This window comes from Leptonychotes weddellii, chromosome 5 (assembly GCF_054177405.1).
Source record: "Leptonychotes weddellii isolate Sample4059 chromosome 5, ASM5417740v2, whole genome shotgun sequence".
Taxonomy (NCBI): Eukaryota; Metazoa; Chordata; class Mammalia; order Carnivora; family Phocidae; genus Leptonychotes; species Leptonychotes weddellii.
In genome coordinates, this window is record NC_138373.1 from 153,838,555 (window position 1) to 153,862,549 (window position 23,995).

At 48.8% G+C, this 23,995-nt stretch overlaps 1 protein-coding gene across 2 annotated transcripts in view; it reads right to left on the minus strand.

Annotated features, from left to right (window-relative positions):
* Nucleotides 1-1,885: 1,885 nt before the first annotated feature.
* TCF20 (transcription factor 20) overlaps nucleotides 1,886-23,995 on the minus strand; it is a 103,821-nt gene continuing 81,711 nt past the window's right edge. Inside the window, exons 3-6 of one of the 2 annotated variants that reach the window (XM_081822555.1) lie at nucleotides 16,705-16,798; nucleotides 9,059-9,108; nucleotides 7,873-8,000; nucleotides 1,886-3,158 (exon numbers count right to left, since the gene is read on the minus strand). In XM_081822555.1, the coding sequence (XP_081678681.1) occupies nucleotides 7,917-8,000; nucleotides 9,059-9,108; nucleotides 16,705-16,798 (228 nt within the window). In that variant the 3' untranslated portion in view covers nucleotides 1,886-3,158; nucleotides 7,873-7,916. The remainder of the gene's footprint in view (nucleotides 3,159-7,872; nucleotides 8,001-9,058; nucleotides 9,109-16,704; nucleotides 16,799-23,995) is intronic. The other variant, XM_006749452.2, reaches the window with a different exon arrangement.

Genomic DNA, 23,995 nt, shown 5'->3' on the forward strand with positions numbered 1-23,995 from the left:
CAGGGTGTCCAATCGGCAGACGAAAAGTTCTGGAGATCCGTCGCACGACAATGTGAATATACTTAACACTACTAAACTGCACTTACTGGTTAAGACAGTAAATTTTATGTTTTTAACCATAACTTGAAAACATATATAAAAATCACCATTGCGTACCTATTAAAATGGTCAAAATCCAGAACACTGACGACACCAAAGACTGGCGAGCCTGTGGAGCAACCTTCATACGTTGCTGGTAGGACCGCAAAATGGTTCAGCTGCTGCGCGAGTCAGTTCCATCGTTCCTTACACAAGGAAACCTTCTTACCATAAGATCCAGCGAGCTCCTTGATTATTGACCCAAAGGAGTTGAGAACTGACGTTCACACAAAAACCTGCACACGGATATTTATAGCAGCTTTATTCGTCATTGCCAAAACTCGGAAGCAACCAAGATGTCTTTCGGTAGGTGGATAAATGGTAGTACATCCAATGGAATATTCTTCAGTACTAAAAAGAAATGAGCTACCAAGCCACGAAAAGATGTGGAGGAACCTTAAATGCATTATCACTAAGTGAAGGAAGCCAATCTGACAGGGCTGCATACTGTAGGATTCCAACCATAGGACATTCTAGAAAAGGCAAAACTATAGAGATAGTAAAAAGCCCAGGGGCTGGGAGGAGGGAGGCAGGACAGGCCGAGCACAGAGGATTTTTAGGGCAGTGAGACTACTCACTACTGTGTGATACTGAAACTGTCTGTCCAAACCCACAGAATGTGCAACACCAAGAATGAACCCTAATGTTAACTATGGGCTTTGGGGGACAATGATGTGTCAGCGCAGTAGGATCACCGACTGTCACAAAAATAGCGCTCCGCTGGGGAAGGCCACGTATGGGGGGCAGGGGGTATTATAGGAATGTTCTATAACTTCTGAATACTGCTATGAACTTAAACTTGCTCTAAAAAAGTGTATGGAAAAAAATACACAGAACTTAAAAGCAGTGGGAGCTGAAATGCACATGAGTGGAGGTTTCCTGCAGAAGCCGGAAAGCTGGAGCCAGGAGGGGAGTGTGGCGCAATGGTCATGTCAGAAGCCAGTTTGAGGAAAGACCTAGAATCATCACAAGTGCCTTGCTCAAGGATCATCAGCAAGTCAAAAGGGGACAGAAGAAGAAAAGCAAAATGACAAAGAATCATTTGCCGTCAGGAAAATATTTTCCTCAAGATACATTATTTTTCAAGTTTTGCGGTTTAGCCCCTGACACTTGAAATCTATCAAATTCATATGAACTGTGTTAATGCCAAGCCCAGACTAGACGGAAAGCCACACAGCTCAAAAAGCCGCCATTTCTATGCAGGTCCCATGGCCCGCGCAGCATGCCCACCCACGCCTCCATCCTGGTGAGCGAAATGAGAAATGCACTGCACCGCTTGATAGAACCATTAGAACAGAATTAGTCTGCCATTTCTGCAGCCCCAAATTGATGAGCACGCAGGAACTCATTTATAATTGCTTATTTCTACTTCACAACATTCCTTCCAGTATTTCTGTTCTCTAAAAAAGTCCATTAACATTGCATTATTTTTTTATAACCTTTAAAATTAATGTTGATTGGAAATATGTCCTCATACCAACTTAAGTAAATCTGACCGTCCCCACACACTGGCTGAGTTCCACCCACCAAGGAGGAGCCGCAGAGAGGAGCCCTTGGTTTTGTTTCATTCCAGGCCCTGCTGCGAGAGCCACCGGGTGGGGTGGGGGTGGGGGGGATGGACGACGACACACGGGCTCAGCTGGACAGTCAGAGGGCAGCCTTCTCTGCAGTGCAGCAAAACCACCTTTGGGGGCTGGAATGGGAGGAGGAAGAGACGCGTTTGCTTTATATTAAACAAAAAAGGAAACAAGGTTAAAATGAAGTTTATTATTTTTTGATTTTTTTTTTGTTTGTTTTTTAAATAAAACTGTTTGTGAAACAGCTATTTTATCCCCACGGCAGAGTGACCCCTGAAAGATGCACTAACCCCTTCTTAAGGCCTTAACAAGATTTTTTTTGTACTTTTTTCTTCTTTTTTTAAAACTCAGATATTTAAAAATTATACAATTTACAAAACAAAACAAAACAATACAACATAAAGAATCATGTAGGGTGGGGCTGCTCACCTGACAGGCCCCCTTTTCCTTTATAAAAATGAAAGCAAAAAAAAAAAAAGGGTTAACTGGGTGTTCCTGGTCAGCGTAACCCACACTGATCACACTCGACACAGTCCCTCCCCCCAGTGTCAATTCCTACAGCTTAGATTTCCTGTCCTGTCCTTCCGTCCTGGGGGGGGGGGCAGGACTCAGCTGCCAGGAATGCGCCCAGAGGCGGGCCACCCCCTGACCCTGCCTGCCGTGCTCACTTAGTGGGGCGCTCAAGGTTCTCACTGGCCACAGTGATCCAGGACAGAGCTGTGACCTCGGGACATCTGCCAATTTCACCCCCCAAAAAGATAAAAATTTTAAAAATAATAAATAAATAGTGTTTCTGGAGATGAAAAAAATTTATTTTTGTGTTTAAACATCATTCCCCCACTCTTGAAAACACGGACCGTCCCCACATCCCCCGCCCCGCACCCCTCCCCCGCAACTTTCCCACTTTGACAAATTAATGACAAAGGATGGTTCTGGTGTGGTTTGTCTGCTCTTTCAACCCTGGGTCTGCAGCTCTCTGAACCGGTGTGAGGCAGGCTAAAGATCAAAACCACATCCCGTCCTTTATGAGACCAGCTTGTTCAATTTCACACTTAAATTTCACTGTTATTGGAACAAATTTGGAGTTCTTTAACTAGAGAATTTTAAAATAGAATCAAAAGGGATAGCGCACCTTTCATTTAAACAAAGTCTTTCCAGACTAAAAATAGATTTATATATATATATTTTTATCCCACCCTTTTCACCCCCCCTTCCCATCATCCCACCCCTCCCCCCTCCCCCCACATTGTCACTATGGAGATTGTGTCCATGGAAACAGCCATTCCAACATCTTGGGTCTTTCTTTCCTGTGGTGTCACGGTTTGGGTGTGATGTAAGGACTTGGGAAGGTGCTGGTGGGGTGGGCGGGGCAGGGCGGGGCCGCACAGCAGGACGGTTCCTTCCACCGCGAGTGTCCACCACCTCTCATCTCCACAGTCTCACCTGGAAGACAGAACCGACACTGGGTGCTGGGAACCTCCGCGCGGCCCAGGAGCTGACAGCCCCCGCTCCGGGGGTCCAGCAGCTGCAGACCCCCCGCAAGTGTGCTGACGTGGCGGGAGACCCCCAAGGCCAGGGGTGGAGCCACCATGTGACCCAGACCATGTGGCCCTGGGCTGGGACCATGGTGAAGGGCGGCAGCGACGTGGCCAGCTGCGCTGCGAATGGACTCCGTGCCCCTCGCAGCGCGGCGGCCTCCCCAGTGCGCGGAAGGAACGGAGACCAGGAAAGAGCTCTCCGACACCCTGGAGGGGGCGACCCCAGCTCAGAACCCCACCACCAGCGGCCTCCGGTGGGGCTGGGCACTTCGGTGGCAGGGAGCGGTGCTTGGCAGTGCTTGGCAGAAAACATGACAGGAAGACCTTCTGCAGAGACAGCAGGACAATGTCCCCCTGCTCAGGATGTCCATGGTGACAGCGTGGCTTCCCTGTTCTGAAGGTGGCTCTGGGCCCCAGAAGTCCCCCTAGCCCTTCCGGCCCATGCTCCAGTCTGCCTCCAGCCCAGGGAGACTCGCCAGTCCCGCCCCCTGGTTTTCCTGAGGTTAAGGCCGCTTGCCAGGAGAGGGGAGAGAAGCAGCCTCCCGATACCACCCAGGAACCAAAGGCCTTTGGTACATGTGATGACAAGGGCAGAGCTAATGCGATGCCTAAAGCAACAACCAGAGGGGCCAAGTCTGGCTGGGGATGTGGGAACGTGTGCGCAGAGGACAGATGTCCAGGCACACCTTGCAAGGCTCTGCTTGTGGAGGGAGAGACAGGGTAGGGTTTGCCCTCCCCAAGGCTTGGCAGTGTCGGGCCTGTACCCCTAGCCTGCTAACTGCTCACAAGAAAAGGCCCCACCCAGCCCCCAACCTCAGAATGAAGCATGCTCGGCACCCCAGGCCTGCCAGGCTGGGGGCGCTCTGTGGGCTGCCAACCTGGGGCCACGGGTGCGCCTGGTAGTCTGGGCAGCTATGGCCTTGACAGCAGCCCCCCCACTGTGGCTCTGCCTTCCAGTCTTCCTAATGGGACCTTTCCCCAGGGTCTGACCTCACACACCTTGAAGGTCAGGGGACCCGAACTTCTCAGAGTCACTTCTCAAAAACTGTTCCTTCAACAGGGAGCTTGGGCAGAAAATTCGTGTGCCAGGCGCTATGCTAGGATTTCACAGAAGCTACCTCATGATGACACCAAGGCCTGACCCCCCAACTCAGGAGAGGACAAAGCTGAAGCGGAGGGACCCAAAGCCACAGGGCTGCTGAGGGGTGGGACTGGGGCTCCCGTCCAGCAAAGCCCTCTGCCTGGGCCCCCCGGGACTCTGCCTTCGAGCCTCAGTCACAGTGTGGTCTTGTCTGCATGGGATGCTGCTGAGACGGCGTGCTTCCCAGCAGGGAGTGCTCCCCAGCAGGGAGCCAGGGGCCGACGCAGGGCCAGCCGCAGCCAGTGAGAGCACAGCGAGCAGGCAGCCACTCCGTGCCGGGGGTTTTCAATACTCTCTTGGAAAGGCATCTTGATGTCCGGCTGCCGGTGAGCAGGGTTTCACCTGGGGCCACAGCCTTCCGGGACTCCCTCTACTCGTCACGCTCCCACCTTCCTTCCCCTTCAGCGGCCCCTCCAGGGCCCGAACTAGCGGGACCTTCTCCGGCCTTCTCCCAGAGCAGCAAGAATCCACCACCTCTGCCTGCCCTGCCCGGCCAGTTCCACCTGTCGGTGGGGGCTGCGTGGTGGGGCCCTCATCTGTACCTATCCAGGCTCCGGCAGGGTGGTGAGCGCGTTCCTTTCTGGGGTGCATGCCCTCTCTAGCAGCTTCTGCCGGCCCCGCCGTGCGCACGCTCCAGCCTAGAGCACAGCGGCCGGGGCCAGACCTGGTTCCTGTCCTCACTGAGTGCACAGTCTAGTGGAGATGCACATAAGCAAACAAACGAATGATTCCAAATTGGCACAGGAAAGCTGCAGCGTGGGAAGGAGGCAGACAGGGACTCAGAAGGGAAGGCCTCATGAGGAAGGGACACTGAAGCCAAGACCCAGAGAGGAGAGGGAGCCTGTCACAAAAGATGGGAGGCAGAGCACCCAGGCCCAGGGAAGGGCAAGTGCCAAAGCCTACAGGGAGGAAGTCCGGCCTCTGAGGAGCTCGCCAGACACGTCCACAGGCCTTTGTGGAGGCGTGGTTAGGAGTCAACACAGGGAGAAGGCGGGCACCCACGGGCCTGCCACCCTGCTCAGAAACGGGGAGGAAGCAGCCTGCCGGATGGATGGCTGCCCAAGGACTTTTCCTCTCTGGCACTGCTGGCCTGCTGTGGGACAAGTGCAGACACCTCATATACTGGGGGGAGGCTGGGGGGATTAAATCTCCCATCTCCCAGTTTTCTGCCAGACAGGGCGGTAGCAGGGTCCAGCCTTGACCCCTCCAGCTCCTGCAGTGCCCGGCGGGCCAGCAGGCCGTGAGAACCAGCGCCCCAGGACTTGCACAAGCTTCGCCCCACGCCAGGCCGCGCGGACACCTCAGAGACATCTCTTAACTGAATCCTCACAAGGTCAGCCATTGTTATTCCTCTCTTTACAGAAGAAACAGAAGCAGAAACAGTAAGTGGACTGCCCCTGGTTACACAGCACTTTTGTGTGAGAAAATGGGGCACCAAGAAGCAGGATTCATGTACTCATGCCCCCTCCCTGCCATGTCAGGATCCCCAGTGACAGTAGCTCTCTGTCCTGAGAACAGCCCCTGAGATGGGATGTTCTCCATCCCAATCACTGGGGTTTCCATACAATCTGCAGACGGCCACCGCCCTCAACGTGACAGCTGAACTGAGAAACCAGGACGAGGGTCCCGCCCTGTGGGGACAGTGTACGCAGAAAATCATTTCAGGCGGACATGGCTGGAGGCAGTATGCCCATCCCTTCCCTCTAAGAGGTGAACAGTCTGACCTCAACAGACTGGAAACCACCCTACACTGATGCGTCAGCCGCTTCCCCACTCCGCGCGTCTTCCGTCCACACAGACAGCACACGCCAACCGTGGCTGAGGTCGGAATGCCGCAGCTCACTGCTCCACGTGCGAGCCGAGGGCAGTCTTCCAGCAGCGCCCACGGCTGGGAGCAGTGGAAGGAGATGATGAACAAAATGAAAATTCCCAAACACAGGCTGGAGTTCCAGGACAAAAACAAAAGGCACCGGACAACAAATGGTTCTTTCCCTAACGGGGCCGTCCAGGACACTGCCAGGAATGTTCCTCGTGGCCCCTAGAGCACGCGGCTCTACCCATCGGCCAGGCAGAGGAACTGTCAGGAAGAAGGCAGAGCCCAGGCACAGGACAAAGGCCAAGAGACACAGGCTGGAAAACCATCCAGACTGCGGTCTTGCACCGAGGGCTGCTCAGGGGCAAAGGAGTGCAGGAGCCAGTGGGCCCCGCTGTGTTCCAGAGATCCAGTGGCGGCTGTTGCCGCCGCCAGTTCGCTCACTTGATGCCTGTGACCGGAGCACCTGTGGCTCCACTCCCAGCCCCTCTCCTTGGAAGAGGCAGAGAGAAAAGGAAGGCACGACTGCGGAGGCCTCACTCGACAGCCCCCCCTCGAGAGAGCACGGCAGGCCTCTACAGCCCCAGGGACGCACACAGCAGAGCAGAGGGGGCTTCTCTGGAATTCGGTACCAGGACCCACCTAAGAAACGCACGACTCTCAAAGGAGGAAAACCGCCACTGTCTGAGATGAATTCTAGTTTTCGCCCAAACTACTGTTAGGTATTCCCGAGAAAGGCGGAACCTGCCGGCCGTCACGGGGGGAGGGAACGTGCCACAGACTCTGGCGCACCTGTGTGTGGCCTTCAGGCACCCGGCATAAACACGGAAGCCCCCCATTTGAAGAGAACTAATCCCCTCATGAACATTTCTGAGACAACTAGCCCCCCTCTCCATCTTGCAGGAGCAAGTACCTCAAGTTACATTTTGGCTTTTTTTCCCCTTCTCTTTACGGTCTATTTTCCTCAGCCCCTGTGACTCCATGGAGGGGCGGCAGGGGGTGAGAAAGCGGGGAGCAGGGGAGGCCCACCGCCTCTGGGGACGTTAGTCCACTAATCCCGTTTCCACAGATGCGCAGCGCCGCCGCCGCCCTGACCACGAGCCCAGACACACAAAAAGCACAACTCAATCTCTTGAGGTTTTTAAGAGTAAAATTAAATCGGATGCTAAAGTCCCTTAAATCTTTGAGGGGATTTTCCTTCCCTCTGTACTTCTGTGCAAAGGAACACTTCACAGTACTTGGGGGAAAAGATTTCAAAGAACAAAACCGGGGAATTTTTTGTTTTTCAAAGGAAACGCCACCATAAGCTTTACAGAAAGGCAGTAAATTAAAAAGGACGGCCCCCTGGCTGGAAGCATCTCTGAGCCAGGGACGGGGTGGGCTGCTGGCCGGGTCTGTCCCGAAGCCTTCGGGAGCACCACACACAAGGCCTGCCTTCAGCTCAGTCGCCGTGAACTCCGAGAGGCCACGGGACAGTTTTAAAGCCTCCAACACCTCTCCACGGACATCTGGGGAGCTGAACGACAGCCGGAGAAACGATTTATCCACCCGGTGTCGGCAGTCCACGCGCTTAAAGGCCAGCGGCGCAGCTGGCCTGGGGCGAGCAGGAGGGCAGAGGCCCCGACACCCACCGGGACTCTGGCAGGGGTGCCGGCCCCGACTCACCTGTGCTTGCTGTACTTTCCATTCCCACGAGCACACTGCCCCCCTCACCCCCGCTCCGACTGCTCTGTGCTGAGGCTGCCTTTCGCTGTCTTGTTCTGCAAGGGGGGGAGGGGGAATGGGAGGGGAGGCTGAGCCGGCAAAGCCAAGGAGACAAGACAGGAGGGACCGAAGAACAGTGTGGGGGTCGGGAGGGCAGAAGCGAGGAGAGGAATGGCACATGGAAAAGGAAAGAAAAAGCAGAGAGTCAGTATTGAATGACAAACAGGAGATATTCAGACAGGGTTTTCTGAGGCAAAATGTGACCATTAAAAAAGAGAAGTTTTAAAAATAAAAACACGTAAATTAACTAAAAGAGAATACTATAAGATCCTGTGGTCCATCTCCGAAAATAATTTTTAAAGAAAAGCATAAGTAAGCATCTTTCCGTAGCGTTTTGAGGGCAGACCTGTCAGGAGGACCTCTTTCGGGTTCATTTCAGCCCTAGTCGGAGACCGCGCCTGCGAGCGTCGTGACCACCAGGTGTCAGTGTGACCTCAGCCAGAGGAGCGCGCGGCCACCGCGGGAAACGCCAGGTGGCGCCCGATCGGCTGGGCGGCCCGTCCTCCCCGGGGCTTCCTTCTCCGCGCCCTCCCTGCCCCCAACACACCCGCTAGCTCAGCAACAGCCCAGGCGCCCCTTATCTTCCATCCTTCCCTAAAAAGGGCCACACCAAGAGACCGCCTCTTGAATTATTCGGGAAATGAGGCGGCGGCGGGCCACCAACTGCACCACCGGTCGCTTCTGCCGAGGTAAAAAGACGGAGTTTCCCCCCAAAGCCCTGGAGTCAGTTCTGATTTCTTTTAGTCTGGGAAAGTGCCTCTGCTATGTATCAAGGCCTACAACCAATCTTACCTCGCGCCACCTGGGAACTGGGGTTCCACTAAACTAAAATGGGAATCAGTAGTTTTATTGAGTTTGATCTTTGAATTTCTCTTAACGATCAAATACGTTCCGCTCCCCCCCGCCGCGTTTCTCCCAGCCTCCCACAGCACATGGGGGGCCAGCCTGGGGCACAGGTCCCCCCCCAGCACTGGGCCTCCCCACCCTCCCGCGGCCAGGAGCAGGTGCAGCCTCCAATGTCGGGTCTGTAGATTGGGAGGAACACCCCCTTCCCCCAGCCCCTCTGGAGGCACACGCTCTGACTCACCTTGTGCTTGGGGCACCTCACCGAGAAGTTCTCCTCATGTAGCAAACAATCTACAAGACAGAAAGGGACAGTCAGACCGAGCCAGCGGGTGGTACAGCCCAGGGTAAGTGGGGGCACACTAGCCAGGACTGACAGTGCCAGACATGGAGATAAGTGGTCCCCACACTGTGATTTCTGAAACATTAGCGACACCCCCAAATAAACTATGGGACCGCAACATGGTGGAGTTATCAGCCACTTAAAATTTTAATGTTTCAAAACAGTTAATGGTACGGGGACACACTCATGACACAAAATGGCTTGAAAAACCAGGATACGTAAATATAGAAGTACAATCCTAATTTTATCAAAATGTGTTATATGCATTAAAAACAAGACAAAGGAAACTTACCAAAATGTAACAGTGGTTCTCTTTGGGTAGCAAGACTATAGGTGATTTTGTTTTTTTAATGTATTTCCACAATTACATTATTTTCATAATCAGAAACAATCTCCAATGAACGTTATTTTTAAAATCCCTCATTCTAGGCTAAGCCCATTCCAACAGGCCCCCAAGCCAAAGCTTCCTCGTGAAGACACCGCCAATCGGGAGGCACCCTTCTCCCCTGTCCAGAGCCCTGCTATCACCTTTGCCACACAACCCACGGAGACACAGGAGAAGTTCCCGACACGAGCCACATAATCCACACTAAATGCTTCAGGGGAAAGTGAAATCCCACGAGGGGGTTACTAATCCTTGGAGGAAAATGATTCATTCCAACTTTTAACGTGCTGACAGCAAGGACACGCATTTGCCTCCAGGTGAGTTGAGCTCCGAGGCACAAGGGTAGTGTGTGGAGCAGGGCGAGGAAATCTAATTAATGAATTCACTCTGCACACCACAGCTCCCGGAGACCGACAGCCAGGTCACTGGTGCAAGATGCGGTGGCAGAATGTTAATAAATATTGATCACACATTCTCAGAGAGCTCCCGGGCACCGTGGCAGGAAGCAGCCATGGTACTTAGCCTTGTTAAATGTATGATTTAACTCAAGTTTAAACTGAGGTCCAGATTAGCAGCCTGTGTACCCACAGATTTCACATGAAAAAGTAATAAGCAAGGGAACACACAAACGAAAACTTCTAAGGTTCTTTGTATCTTAAACAAACAGAAAAAGACTCTTTCATAATTGGGCTGGGTCTGTCCCATCACTGCCTCCCTCTGGAGCCCCTGAATACCCAGGAGAGGGCAGGCAGCCTCTCTGCTCCCGGAGCCAGCCTCCGGGCACAGCTCAGCAAGTCCGGCTAACCTCCGAGCCCTCCCCCTGCAAGCAAATAGCATGGCAGTAAATGAAATGTGTTAATTTAAAGCCCACAAGTACATGGCGTGACCAAGGCCCCTGCTGCTCCAATCTGCCAGAGAGCTTAGGAACAGTAGGAGACAGACAACTGGGGCTCAGGGGAAGCACTTTCTCCTTACCTGGGCTTTGGCAGCACTGCTTGCTGGCAGTCTCTAGTTTGGGCCAGAGAAACAGCATAGCCCCCGTGGGGCTCGGCCACCTTTATGCCACAGGAGTTTAGAGAAATGAGGAAGGGGGACCATATTAGCTGGAAAAGGTGCCATCAGAAAGGCAGCGGCGGCTCAGTCCCCCTCCCAGCCATGGAGGAGTCACCAGCTGTGACAGACCATTAGTAAAACATGTCTGAAGTTAGGAAACATGCTCCCTCTAAGTTAAAAAGCAGAAAAGAAGTAAGACAATGTAAGTACACACTGAAGGCAACTGGAGCTAATGTCAGGTACTTCTGGAAACGGGAGTCTCCTACACAAATCTGCCAGAGACCACGTCCACCTTTGGCAATGCCTCCCATGCAGGAAGACTGCAGACAAATGCTCTCATCTGTCCTTGTAGTGCGCACAGGCCATCAGGAACCGCAATCCACGCTCCTGGCAGGGACGAGAACCACGGCCAGAGAGCTTAGCCACCCCCGAGGGCCCAGGGAGCCTCTTCTTGGCTGCCTTGACCCAGCCCCTGCTGCGAGGAGAGCAAAGAGCCAGGTGAGAGGTTCGGTGGGGCCCCTGCTGGGGTGTCTCAACAGGCGCCCGCCCTAAATGGCCAGCCAGCCTCTCAATTTGTTTTCCTTAAGCCCCTGGCAATATCCCACACTGGCCAGAGGGCCGGGTCAGCACTTCCACACAGTGAAGTCAAAGTAAATGGCGTGCTGGATCATCACACACGCTGGAAAAGACTCACAAGGTTGTCCAGTCAACAAGATGGCTTCCGGACACAAACACAACGCCCCAGAAGAGGATCCGCTTTCATTTCTCTCTATACTTAGTTTAAATGCAGAGTGGACTTTACTGAGCTCCTCATAACAAGCTACTTGGAGCTACCTGCACCCACGTGCGGCCACATCTACCCCGGCCGAAGACTCTAAACCTGAAGAGGGGGAAAAGGAGAGGGGAGGGCTGCTGTCGTTCGGATCTGGCAGCCCCCAGACGTCGTCTCCAGCTTGGCCGCAATCTCCCTCAGAGCTACAGTTGGTACTTAGATTGGCCCAATCAGCCTGGGACTCAGGGAGCTGCCAGCCTCACCCGCCTTGCTGAGGGGCTCCTGGGCCCGAGGACGGGACTGTCAGGGCAGGGCAAGCCCTGGCACTGGTTCTGGGGTGCAGAGCAGGGTCTCTCCGGGGAAGGGCCAGACACCAGTCCTTTCATAACCATCGGGGGCCTGAGCGCACTGGGTCAAGATCAGAGTTTGCTGCAGGGCTGGCTGCAGACAGCGTGTCCCAGCTGGGCCTCCTCCTGCGGGGTAAGAGGAAAACCCCCTCCGGGCCTTTATGCACAGTAGTTGCTAATGTGCTACTGCAGCTCTTTTCTCCTTTGGGCTTAGTTGTTGCAGCTCATTGCAGTGATACATTACTTTTTTTAAACCAGTGCTCATGTTCTTGTTACTGCATCCCCTGAAGCCTCAGCCTGCACCTGTGACCTAACAAGCAGCTCAGGACCGCTAACCATGACGTCACAGGTGCAGGACCAACAACAGGTGGGGGGAAGCTGCAGCAGCCACAGACCCTCAGCAAAAAAAGATTCTGTTTCAGTGGAGATGTCCCCAGCAATCAAAGTTCTCCCGAAGACATGAACAGCTCTGTGAGGTTTGGGTGGTTAACAGGAAAGCAAAGATGAAAGTGTTAATCTGTTCTTTACTCATGCAGAGATGAGGAACTCTCCAACTCAGGGACTCATTCATTCATTTTTTAAGGAAGTCAATCAATGAACGCCTTTCCTGGACACAAAGATCCATCACATAGAGAACAGAATTCCCGAGCAGACCCTGTGGGATAAACATAAGCATCCATCCCCACAGAGCAGTACAGGCTGCTGGGTCACTGACTCAGGTCATCGAAAGATAGACACGGTCACCTTGTGATGCTACTTCTTTGGCCCTAGATCTCTATATGGAGCAACAGAGCATGTGGCAGCTGGGAAAGCAAAGCCCGGGGGTCAAGGCCGCACCTGGGCCACCCCGACCCAGGCAGCCTCCCTCTCACTGGATATGTAGCCACCAACTTCTGCCGAATACACGTTACCAACTTCTCTGGGCAGGCCACACAAGACAGGCTCAAACAGACAGTGACCAAAATCATTTACTTCCTAACCCTCAGCTGGTAAAGCAACCCCAGCTTTGCCGCAGGGCGGATGACTGAGCAAGCCTCCTCTGGAGAGGAGGACGAGCCCTGTGCATTTCCCAGAGAACCCCAACCCTACCACCTGAGCTTGACCAAGGCCAGGCTAAGCCGGTGCTTTCCAGCTGCTAGCCACGCATGGACACATAAATTTAAGTTTAAATACAATGAAGTCAAATAAAAATCCAGTCCCTCGTTCCCAACTAGCCACATTTTCAGCACTCAGTGGTACATAAGGCTTGTGGCTACTGTGCTGGAGAGTGCAGATCTAGAACATTCCCATCATGTCAGAAAGTCCTCCTGAGCAGCCCTGCTTAATCCCTCAAGAAACTGCCAGGAGCCTGGTCCCTAACTTGGCTGGTGCCCCAGCATGCAGACAGGGGGTGCACTCATGCCGGAGGGGGGGGCGGGGTGTGTGCACGAGATGAGGTCACCTGCCTGCTGCTCACTGGATGTTTCTAAGCAAAGGAGACCACCTCTTACCAGGCCACTGACTGGGAGAACCAAGTCTTGCAATACAGTACTCCCCGCATAAAATTATAAGTAACTGCCATAAACTTAACACTTAAACATCTTCATTTAAAAATCATGAAGCTTAAACTAGAAAAAAGAATTTAGGGGCAATATCATGAAAATGAGAAACGGCAACGGCTGGCTCTTGAGAGAGAGAGAGGACTAAGAGGCTTTACTATGGAATGTGCCAGACCACGACTCAGGGTGAATTACAGCTCAGATCCAACACAGAAACATGTAAGGGAAGAAAGAGAACGGAAAGGGACAGACTAAAACCCAAACTCCCTGAACTGACATTTCAAGGCTCTCTTCTTACTCCCTCTGGTCAAACAGTGCCCTGGCCACTGGCCACCCTTCAGCAAGTGCAAACACACATTTTTATGAGAATCTAACTGTGGCATAATAAACATTATCTTTCTGTATCTTTCTGGTTCTTCAGCTGTGCCTCCTATGGAAACTTGAGGGAGGGAAAAGAGGTTAAGAAGGACCTGCAAGGTAGGGGGCATGTAGCTCAAACAACTTCCGGGGAAGGAAGGGTGGTCCAGATGAGCTTGGACTCCTCCCCACACCTGTCAGATCCCACTCGGCTTCATGTCCCTGTGCCTGCTTCCACCACCTGGTCAGCCATGCCCTCCCCTCCTCCCTCTCAAGCACACAGAGATAACCAGCACCCTGCCACTTGCCGCACCCTCGCTGATCTTCCCATTTTTCTCCCCCTCCATCCCGAATGAAAGTACTATGAGGGCTGGCGAGGGGAAGGTCTTAGACATATGCTCAAAAAGTAACTGGTGAAACGTCCACTGAAAGGACAAGGGTCTAGATGAAGAGAGAGGACTTTCCCAGGCTAAAGTTCAGAGTCAAAATTTAAGGCTCCTGCATCACTCACTGGATGGAACTTCATGGACTAAAGTTCCCCCTTCTTTCAACAGTTATGACACTGCAAAACACTACTCTGATCATCTCAACAGACACGGAAAAAATGGTAAAATGCAAAACCCCTTGTTGAGTGATAAAAACACTCAACAAACTAGGAATACAAGGGAACTTCCTCAGCTGCGTCAAGAACATCTATGAAAACCCTACAGCTATCATCACACTTAATGGGTCAGAAACAAGGCAAGGATGTCAGCTCTTGCCACTGTTACCCAACATTCTGCTAGAAGTTCTAGCCAGGGCAATTAGGCAAGAAAAAGAAATAAAAGGCATCTGACTGGAAAGGAAGAAGTAAAACTACCCATCTGCAGATGACATATCTTGTACAAAGAAATCCATTAAAAAAAACTATTAGAGCTAATCGATGAGCTGAGCAAAGTTGCAGGACACAAGATCAATATACAAAATCAATTGTGTTTCTGTATGTTCACAACAAACAATCTGAAAATTAAATTAGGGAAACAACTGCATTTACAGTCACACTAAAAATAATAAAATACTTAGGAATACATTTAACAAACAAGTGCAAAACTTATACTCTAGGGGCGCCTGGGTGGCTCAGTTGTTACGCGTCTGCCTTCGGCTCAGGTCATGATCTCAGGGTCGGGATCAAGCTCACCATCGGGCTCCTTACTCTGCGGGAAGCCTGCTTCTCCCTCTCCTACTGCCCCTGCTTATGTTCCCTCTCTCTCTGCGTCTCTCTCAGTCAAATAAACAAATAAAATCTTTAAAACAACAACAACAATAAAAACATATACTCTGAAAACTACAAAACACCATTAATAGAAACTGAAGAATGAGACAAATGCAGAGACACTGCCTGGCCATGGGTTGGAAGACACTATTGTTAAGATGGCAAGGGCACCTGGGTGGCTCAGTTGGTTGAGCGACTGCCTTAGGCTCAGGTCATGATCCTGGAGTCCCGGGATCGAGTCCCACATCAGGCTCCCTGCTCAGCAGGGAGTCCGCTTCTCCCCCTGACCCTTCCCCCCTCTCATGCTCTCTCATTCTCTCTCTCAAATAAATAAATAAAATCTTAAAAAAAAAAAAGATGGCAAAGCTCCCCAGCTGTACCTGCAGATTCAGTGCAATCATTAGAGTTTTAATGGCTGTTTTTGTTTTTTTTTTTTAAATAAAAATAGACCAGCTCATCTTAAAATTCGTATCAAGTAGCCAAGGACCCAGAATAGCCAAAACATTCTTGAAAAAAGGAATAATCAGAAGACTCATACTTCCCAATTTCAGAATCTACTACAAAGTTAATCAAGACAGTGTGGGACTGGAGAAAGTCCAGAAATAAGCCCATATAGCTATGGTCAACTGGTTTTCGACAAAGGTACCAAGATCATTCAACGAGGAAATCACAGTCTTTTCTACAAACGGCGCTAAGACAACTGGAATCCACACACAAAAGAGTGAACTGGACTCCTACTTCACGTCATATATAAAAATTAACTCAAAGTGGATCAAAGACCTGTGTAAGAGCTAAATTCTTAGGAGAAAACATAGGCATAAATCTTTGTGATTCTGGATTAGGCAACAGTTTCTTAGACGAAAAAGGAACAAGCCACAAAAAGCAAACGAACAAAAGAAAAAATGGACAAACTGAACTTCATGAAGATGTTAGACATCATTAGCCATCAGGGAAATGCTCAAAATCACAAAGAGATGCCGCTTCCTACCCACTGGGATGGCTAGAATACAACAGGCAGATAACAACAAGGGTCAGTGAGGGTATGGAGAAACTGAAGCCCTCATATAGTGCTGGAAGGGTGTAAAAGGATTGAGCCACTTTGGAGAAGTCTGACCGTCCTTCCAAAGGTTAAATGTAGAGTTACCATACAATCCAGTAATTCTACTCCTAGGTTTAAATCCAAGAGAAGTGAAAACATTAAATCTACATAAAGACTTGTGAGTGTTCACTGCAGCATTATTCATAATAATCAAAAAGTGGAAAACAATCTAAATGCGCATCAACTGATGAACGACAAAATATGGCATATCCTAAAGATATGGTTTGGCAATAAAAATGAAGTACTGATACATGCTTTAACATGGATAAACCTGAAAAACACTACGCTAAGTGATAGACGTCAGTCATAAAGAGCACATATTGTATGATTCCACTTATATAAAATGTCCAGAATAGGCAAATCCATCAAGATAGAAAGTAGATCAGTGGTTGCCAGGGGCTAGGGTGGGTGGAGGGGAGTGACCACCAAGGGGCAGGAATTTACGAGGTGATGAAAATGTCCTAAAATTGACTGTGATGATGGTTGCACAACTCTGTGAGTATACTAAAAACCCCTGAATTGTACACTTAAATAGTGAATCATGGGTGAATTATATGAATAAAACTGTTATTATGACCCTGTTGCACTCCTTTTTATTATCCTTTCTGCATTCTTTTAGAATTTACAAACAGAACAGGGTCAGAAGAGACAAAAAGAACAACAAAGAAAGGAAAGAAGGCAGAGAATCAAAGTGTCCGTCAAAGCCTTCAGATGCTCTGGACAAGGGCTGTGGTCCCATCTTACCTGCGTCAATGGCACACGGGTAGTGATATCGGAAGGAGCAGCCTTTGTTGTAACAGCCCAAGGTGGCACCTGCCTCCTGGCAGTGGGAACATTTCTGAAAAGAAAGAAGTTGAGCATGTCAGCATCCCAGATTCACCCCGCTCATCCAGGCCTTCCCTAAGCCCCATCTGTCATACCTCAGCTCATCTCTGTGGTTACAGGTCGGTGGTGGGAGGCTGGGCCGGTCAGTTGCTAACCGCCACTCACCGACTGCACCGTGGAAAGGATACAGCAGTGACGTGTTAGGCCAGGCCTCATAAACGTCCACAAACAGATCAAACAGAACAAGGCAGTGGGGTGGGGTGGGGCACCCAGACTTGTCCCTGGTGCTCCTGTTGTCCACCCGCCCACACACATGCTTGCCCGTCCTTTCCTCATTCCTCCTGCATCTTAAAATGTCAAATCTTGCCTGTTTATTTCTGCTGTGGAAGCCTGGGGTAGGAAGAGAGGGTAGGATAGTAGAGTTATATATAAACCTTTTAGAATTAAAAGTGGAATTTGGTTTCTAGTTCTTGTATTTGTAAGATTTTATTTTTATTCTACTTATCCCAAATGCCCAATACAAGTATATTTCTCTTTTCAAAAAAGATGGGTTCCTGTGTGCAAATGGTATTTTTATACACAAATCCTATTTTAAATGCACTAGGAAACCTGCCACAAATTTCTGGCTAAGTGAGACATTATTCTGTAATTGAGATGCTCCTCCTTATATGGGCAGGTTTTCTTAAAGTGGGGCACATCTCTATCATCCCTGTGATCACTCAATCCTGTCGGCATATGAAATGTGACCTAGCAACAATAATCATTATTTGTAAAATTCAACCAAACTGGCCCTACTGAGGAAAGATGCTGATTCTTCTGGTGGCCAAGGCACACCCAGATGAGGCTACCTGAATGATACAGACACTTACTGGTTCCTGATTCTAGGAAAAATAACATGAAAGTGCACCCTCAGCAGTTACACTTGTGGAGAATGCCTCCCCACGTGGGACAGGGTGGCACTCTCCTGGGGACAAAGTGACTAAAGGGTGCCCTTCTCCCCCTTTTCTCCTGCAAAGGCAGACCCCAGGTGGCAGCCTCTCAGGAGTCAGTGGTTACAGATCTGCAGTCAGGAATGCCAGTGGGAGTGAAGCTCACCTGGATGGTGCCACGGAATGGAAGGACACCCCAACACACAGAGGCAGGGCGCACAGGATGACAGGGAGCTGGATCGATCCAGTTTCCCTAGTGCTGAGGCTAAAACCACACCAGTACCAGCCACAGCACTGCCTCGGGGCTTCACCGTGCAACAGGTGTCTGCCCCAGACATATGCCCACTCATTCAGTCCCGTCACCTTCCCACTCCATAGGTGAGGTGCCTCAGGCACCAGAAGGGGAAGTACTTGCTGCAGTCAGAGCTGATCTGAACTGACCACCCCTGCAGCCGCCAAAGACAAGGGGGCAGGAATGGGGCTGTAAGCCAGGTCCTTCGAGAGCTCTGCCTTCCTCTCAGAAGACCAACATCCTTCTGGGTGCTGAGGCTCAGCAAACGTTTACCTTGCCCAGAAACAAAAGATTACGTGGCCTGGAGTAAACCAAGGACCGCTGGCAGCATTCTGAGGAGCCCTAGGCCGTACCTACCTTGTCACTGCAGCAGAGCCCGTTCAGAACCAAGGTCTAGATGCTAACTGGAGGGAACGCCTATGGCTGATCTGTCAGTAGCCTACCCTCCAGTTCCTGCTGGAGGCCCTTCTTACAAAGAAGCCCGGTAGGCCCCCCACAGGGCTTGTGCTCCAAGCCCTCCCCACCCCCGGGGTGGGGGGCCTACCTATCAGTGGTGGCCATTTACGAAGGGGTGTAGCAAGCATTCCCGGCAGGAAAGTCCACAGGTTAAGGAACTTCTGGGAAAGTGTCACCCCTCTTCAAAAGGGACAAGAGGCAGGAACGGGCTTGCTCACTCAGCCGGTTAGGGTGGGATGGTGAGATCTGTTGCAATCCTCTTATCACCATGAGCTCTGAAGACAAAGCCCAAGCTGTTGAGGACAGCAGAGTGACAGGACAGAGGGAACCTGGACCCTCTGTGACACTGCTGAGGACTATATTAACCAGGTCCTGGACCACCCCATCTCCAGACTGTTAAGGGAGAGGACACTTAAAAAAAAAAAAAATCACTTTTTAATTTTGTAACTCACAGTCATAACTGATATACAAAGGGACCTAATATTTGAGGCACTGCAATATAAGGTCAAGTGTGTAGGCTCTGGAACCTAAATAACTCCCTGGTAAATGCTCCCACTGTGTCCTATATGTGTTCTTGGCCAATTCCTAACCTTTGTTTCCTTAACCTGCAAACATGAACCTAACTAACAGTACTATCTACCTCACAGAGATGTTGTGAGGGTTAAACGTGTGAATCCAGGCTTAAGACAGTGTCTGGATCAAAAGCGCTCGGTAAATGTGACACAGACCACCTATGAAAAACAACCTGCAGAGCAGGGCCTTGTCATCACCTAAGTTCACAGACAGGAAAGAGAAACAACCAAGCTCAGATCTGAACAAGGTCCATTTCCTTCCTACCTCAACACATGTCTTTGTCCCCTGCAGGGCTTCTTAATGCTCCCTGCCCTGAACCAGCCCACAGGCCAAAGGTCCCATCTTTTGCATAAAGAAAGCAAACTCACCCCTCACCAAGAAATTACATCACAATAAAATAATGCTTGCTTCTTTCAGTTAAAAAGCACAATTAATTTATTACACTGCATCCAGAGGAGAAAGACCCTGTATGGTATACTCGGGTCTTAGAGAAAGGACATTAAAGAATTCAGTTCAGTGGTTCTCACAGTGTAATCCTTGGACCAGCAACACCAGCATCACCTTGGAACTCATTAGAAATGGAAATTTTGGGATTCTGGGAAGATGGGGGAGTAGGCAGTACCAGGAATCTGTCTCCCTCCTGGACAACAACTGCATTGGCATAATCTGTCTGATACAACTATTCTGGAACTCTGGAACCTGTTGTAGGTGTGCAACTTCCAGGGGAAGACTTGGGTGGTAAATGGCAGCTAATTTTGGTCAATTTCAGCTCCTAGGAGCATAGCAGCAGCTACCCATCTCCCACTCCCAGCCAAGTGACAGGCAGCTGTGCACGCGCTCCTGGAGCAGCCTGCACACGGCTTGTGGGAGCCAGGGTGGGCAAAGAGAACCCTGTCCTCCAGGTATCGGGAGGGATCTCTGTTCTGATTGCTGATTATTGCTTCTGATCACAGAGGTGCAAACCCAGTGGACAGCCACTGTTGTTGTACCTGCCCCCACTGCTGCAAGCCCCTCCCCCTCAAGCTTTGAAATGACTTCCGGGGAATTTAAAAGGCTGGCACCCTCTCCCCATCATTTTTTGCTTTTTTCTCTTTTGAGAGCTAGACATTAAAGAGTAGGATGTTAAAAAAACAACTACGTATATGGGTACAATAAGAAAGTGACCCATGTCCCCATCGTGGGGAAAGACTCAGAAAAGACCTGAGAAGACTTTAAGTTGACACCTCAAGCTGATCCTAGGCACAGAGACAGCATACAAGAGTAAAAACAAAAACAAAAAACACAACAACACAAAACCCAAAACAATTAACAACCCCCCAAAAAGCAATGCTTGGGGAAGGGGGAGAATCTAATTTTCAGAGTTATCATATTATTCATTCATTCATTCATTCATTTACATGAGAGAGAAAGAGAGAGCACGCACGCACGAGCAGGGCGAGGGAGAGAATCTCAAACAGACTTCACACTGAGCCTGACAGAGTACTTGATCACAGGAGCCTGAGCTCATGACCTGAGCCAAAACCAAAAGTCAGACACTTAACTGAGCCATCCAGGCGCCCCAAGAGTTATCACATTATTAAATTCAAATTTCTAGTGTTTAACAAAGACTCACAAGGCATATGCAGAGACAGGAAAGCATGGCCTATTCAAAGGAAATAAAGAAATCAGCAGAAACCTTCCCTGAAAAAGACCTAACGGCAGGTACACTAGACAAAAACTTTAAAAGAACTGTCTTAAAAATGCTCAAAGAATTAAAGAGAGATGCAGATAGTCAAGAACACAATGTGTGAACAAATAAAAATACCATTAAAGAAGAAAAGAAAACATAAAGATACCAAAAGAAATTCTTAAATAACTGAAATTTAAAAATTCATTAAAGGGATTCAAAGACAGACTGGATCAAGCTGGAGAAAGAATCAATGAAGACAGGGCAATGGAAATTATTGAGTCTGAGGAATAGGGGGAAAAAAAAAAAAGCCAAAGAAAAGTGAACAGAGCCTAAGTGAAACCATTAAGTAGACCAACATATGCACTGGGGGAATCACAGAAGGAGAAGAGAGAGGAAGGGGCAGAGACAATTTTGGAATGGCTGAAAACTTCCTAACTTTGATGAAAGACAAGAATATAAACATCCAAGAAGCTCAATGAACTCCAAGAATGATGAATTCAGAGATTTGCAGTGAGACACATTATACCCAAATTTTCAAAAGCCAAAGAGAGAATGTTGGGAGAAGTGAATTGTCACAAGCAGTCCTCTCTATAAGATTATTTGCAGGTTTGGGCGCCTGGGTGGCTCAGTCGGTTAAGTGTCTGCCTTCGGCTCAGCTCATGAGCCCAGGGTTCTGGGATCGAGTCCCACATCGGGCTCCCTGCTCAGCGGGGAGCCTGCTTGTCCCTCTGTCTGCTGCTCCCCCTGCTTGTGCTCTCTCTTGCTAACAAATAAATAAAATCTTAAAAAAAAAAGATTATTTGCAGGTTTCTCATCAGAAACTTTGGGGACAGCAAACAGTGGGTTGACATATTCAAAGGGCTAAAAGAAAAAACTATGAACCAAGAATCCTATACCCAACAAAGCTGTGCTTTAAGAATGAAGGAGAAATTAAGACATTGCCAAACAAACAAAAGCTGAGGGAGTTCATGACCACTAGACTTCCTCTGCAAATATGCTCAAGGGAGTCTGCAGGTGAAGCTGTACAGAGAAATAAAAATCTTAATAAAGGTAAACACATGGGCAGTTAGAAAAGCCAGTGCTGTTGTAGCAATGGCTCATAAATGCATTTTTTTTTTAAATTTTTTTTATTTGTGAGAGAGAGAATGAGAGACAGAGAGCAGGAGAGGGAGGAGGGTCAGAGGGAGAAGCAGCCTCCTTGCCGAGCAGGGAGCCCGATGTGGGACTCGATCCCGGGACTCCAGGATCATGACCTGAGCCGAAGGCCGTCGCTTAACCAACTGAGCCACCCAGGCGCCCCCATAAATGCATTTTTTGTTTTCTACATGATTTAAGACTAATACCTTAAATTAAAAAAAACAATTATTAGTGTAAAAGCTAGTATTACTATAACTTTGGTTTGTGACTACAAATCTTGTTTTCTACATAATTTAAGAGAACACTACATTTAAAACGTTATTAGCTTAGGTTTTGGGGTACCCAATGTATGAAGATGTAATTTTGTGACATCAACACCTGAAAGGTTGGAGCTGCAAAGGAGCAGAGTTTTTGTATGTTACTGAAATTAAGTTGGTATAAATTCAAATTAAGGTGTTATAATGTTAAGATGTTACAGCCCCATGGTGACCATAAAGAAAATCACTATTAAATATATAGAAAAAGAAATGAGAAAGGAATTTAAACTTTTCCCTATAAAAAGTTAACTGAACACAGAAAAAGACAGTAATGCAGGAAATGAGGGATAGAAAACTTTAAAAGACATCTAGAAACAAAATAGCGAAATGACAGAAGGTGCCCATTATCATAATTACTTTAAATGTAAATGGATTAAACTCTCCAATCAAAAAACGGTGACTGGCAGAATGGATACAAACTTATGATTCAGCTATATGTTATGTACAAGAGATTTACATTAAACACAAATAGACAAAATGAAAGGACAGAAAGAGATATTCCATGCAAATAGTAACCAGAAGAGAGGAGTGGCTATCCTAATACCAGAAAAAATAGACTTTATGGATAAAAAAAAACAGAAGGAAGGAAATAGAGGATTTTATACTACAAAGCAACCCGTCTAACAGACATATACAGAACATACCACCCAACAACAGAGTACATATTTTTTCAAGTGTACATGGACATCTTCCAGGACAGACTACATGTTCGGCCACAAATTAAGTCTCAATAGATTTAAGAAGATATCATACAAAGTATCTTCTTTGACAACAATGAGATAAAGTTAGAAATGAGTAACCAAAGGAAAAGTAGAAAATTCACAAAACTGTGGAAATTAAACAACAGACTTAAAAAAAAAAAGATTTATTTATTTGAGAGAGAGTGTGAGCGAGTGGGGGAGAGGGACAGAGGGAGAGAGAGAATCCCAAGGAGACTCCCCACCAATCGACTGAGCCACCCAGGTGCATCTAAACAACATCCTTTTTTTTTTTTTTAATTTATTCATTTTAGAGAGAGAGGGCGCCTGCATATGCATGCATGTGCATGCAGGGGGAAAGGGAGACAGAGATTCAAGCAGACTCTGTGCTGAGCAGGGAGCCTGATATGGGGCTCAATCTCATGACCCTGAGATCATGACCTGAGCTGAAACCAAGAGTCTCATGCTTAACCAACTGTGCCATGTAGGCATCCCTAAACAACATACTTTGAAACAAAAAATGGATCAAAGAAGAAATCACAAGGGAAATAAAAAATATTTAGAGATGGATGAAAAGAAAACCACAATATACCAAAACTTTTGGGATGCAATAAAAGTTGTGCTAAAGGGAAAATTTATAGCTATAAACACTTACATTAAAAATAAGAAGGATCTCAAAGCAACAACCTAACTTTACAACTTAAGGAACTACAGAAAGAAGAACAAACTAAACCCAAAGCTAGTGGAAGGAAGGAAATAAAAAGGATTCAAGTGGAGATAAGTGAAACCGAGAATAGGCAAGGAGTAGAGAAAAAAATCAGTGAACCCAAAAGTTGGTTCTTTGCAAAGTTCAACAAAATCAACAAACTTTTAGATGGATGGAAAGAAGAAAAAAGGAAAGACAGAAGACTCAAATTACTAGAATCAGAAATGAAAATGGGGCATTACTATTGATTCTACAGAAATAAAAAGGATTAAGGGTGCCTGGGTGGCTCAGTTGGTTAAGCTTCTGCTTTTGGCTCAAGTCATGATCCTAGGGTCCTGAGATTGAGCCCTGCCTCAGGCTCCCTGCTCATGGGAGAGTCTGCTTCTCTGTCTCCCTCTGCCCCTCCCCCTGCTTGTGCACTCACTCTCTTTCT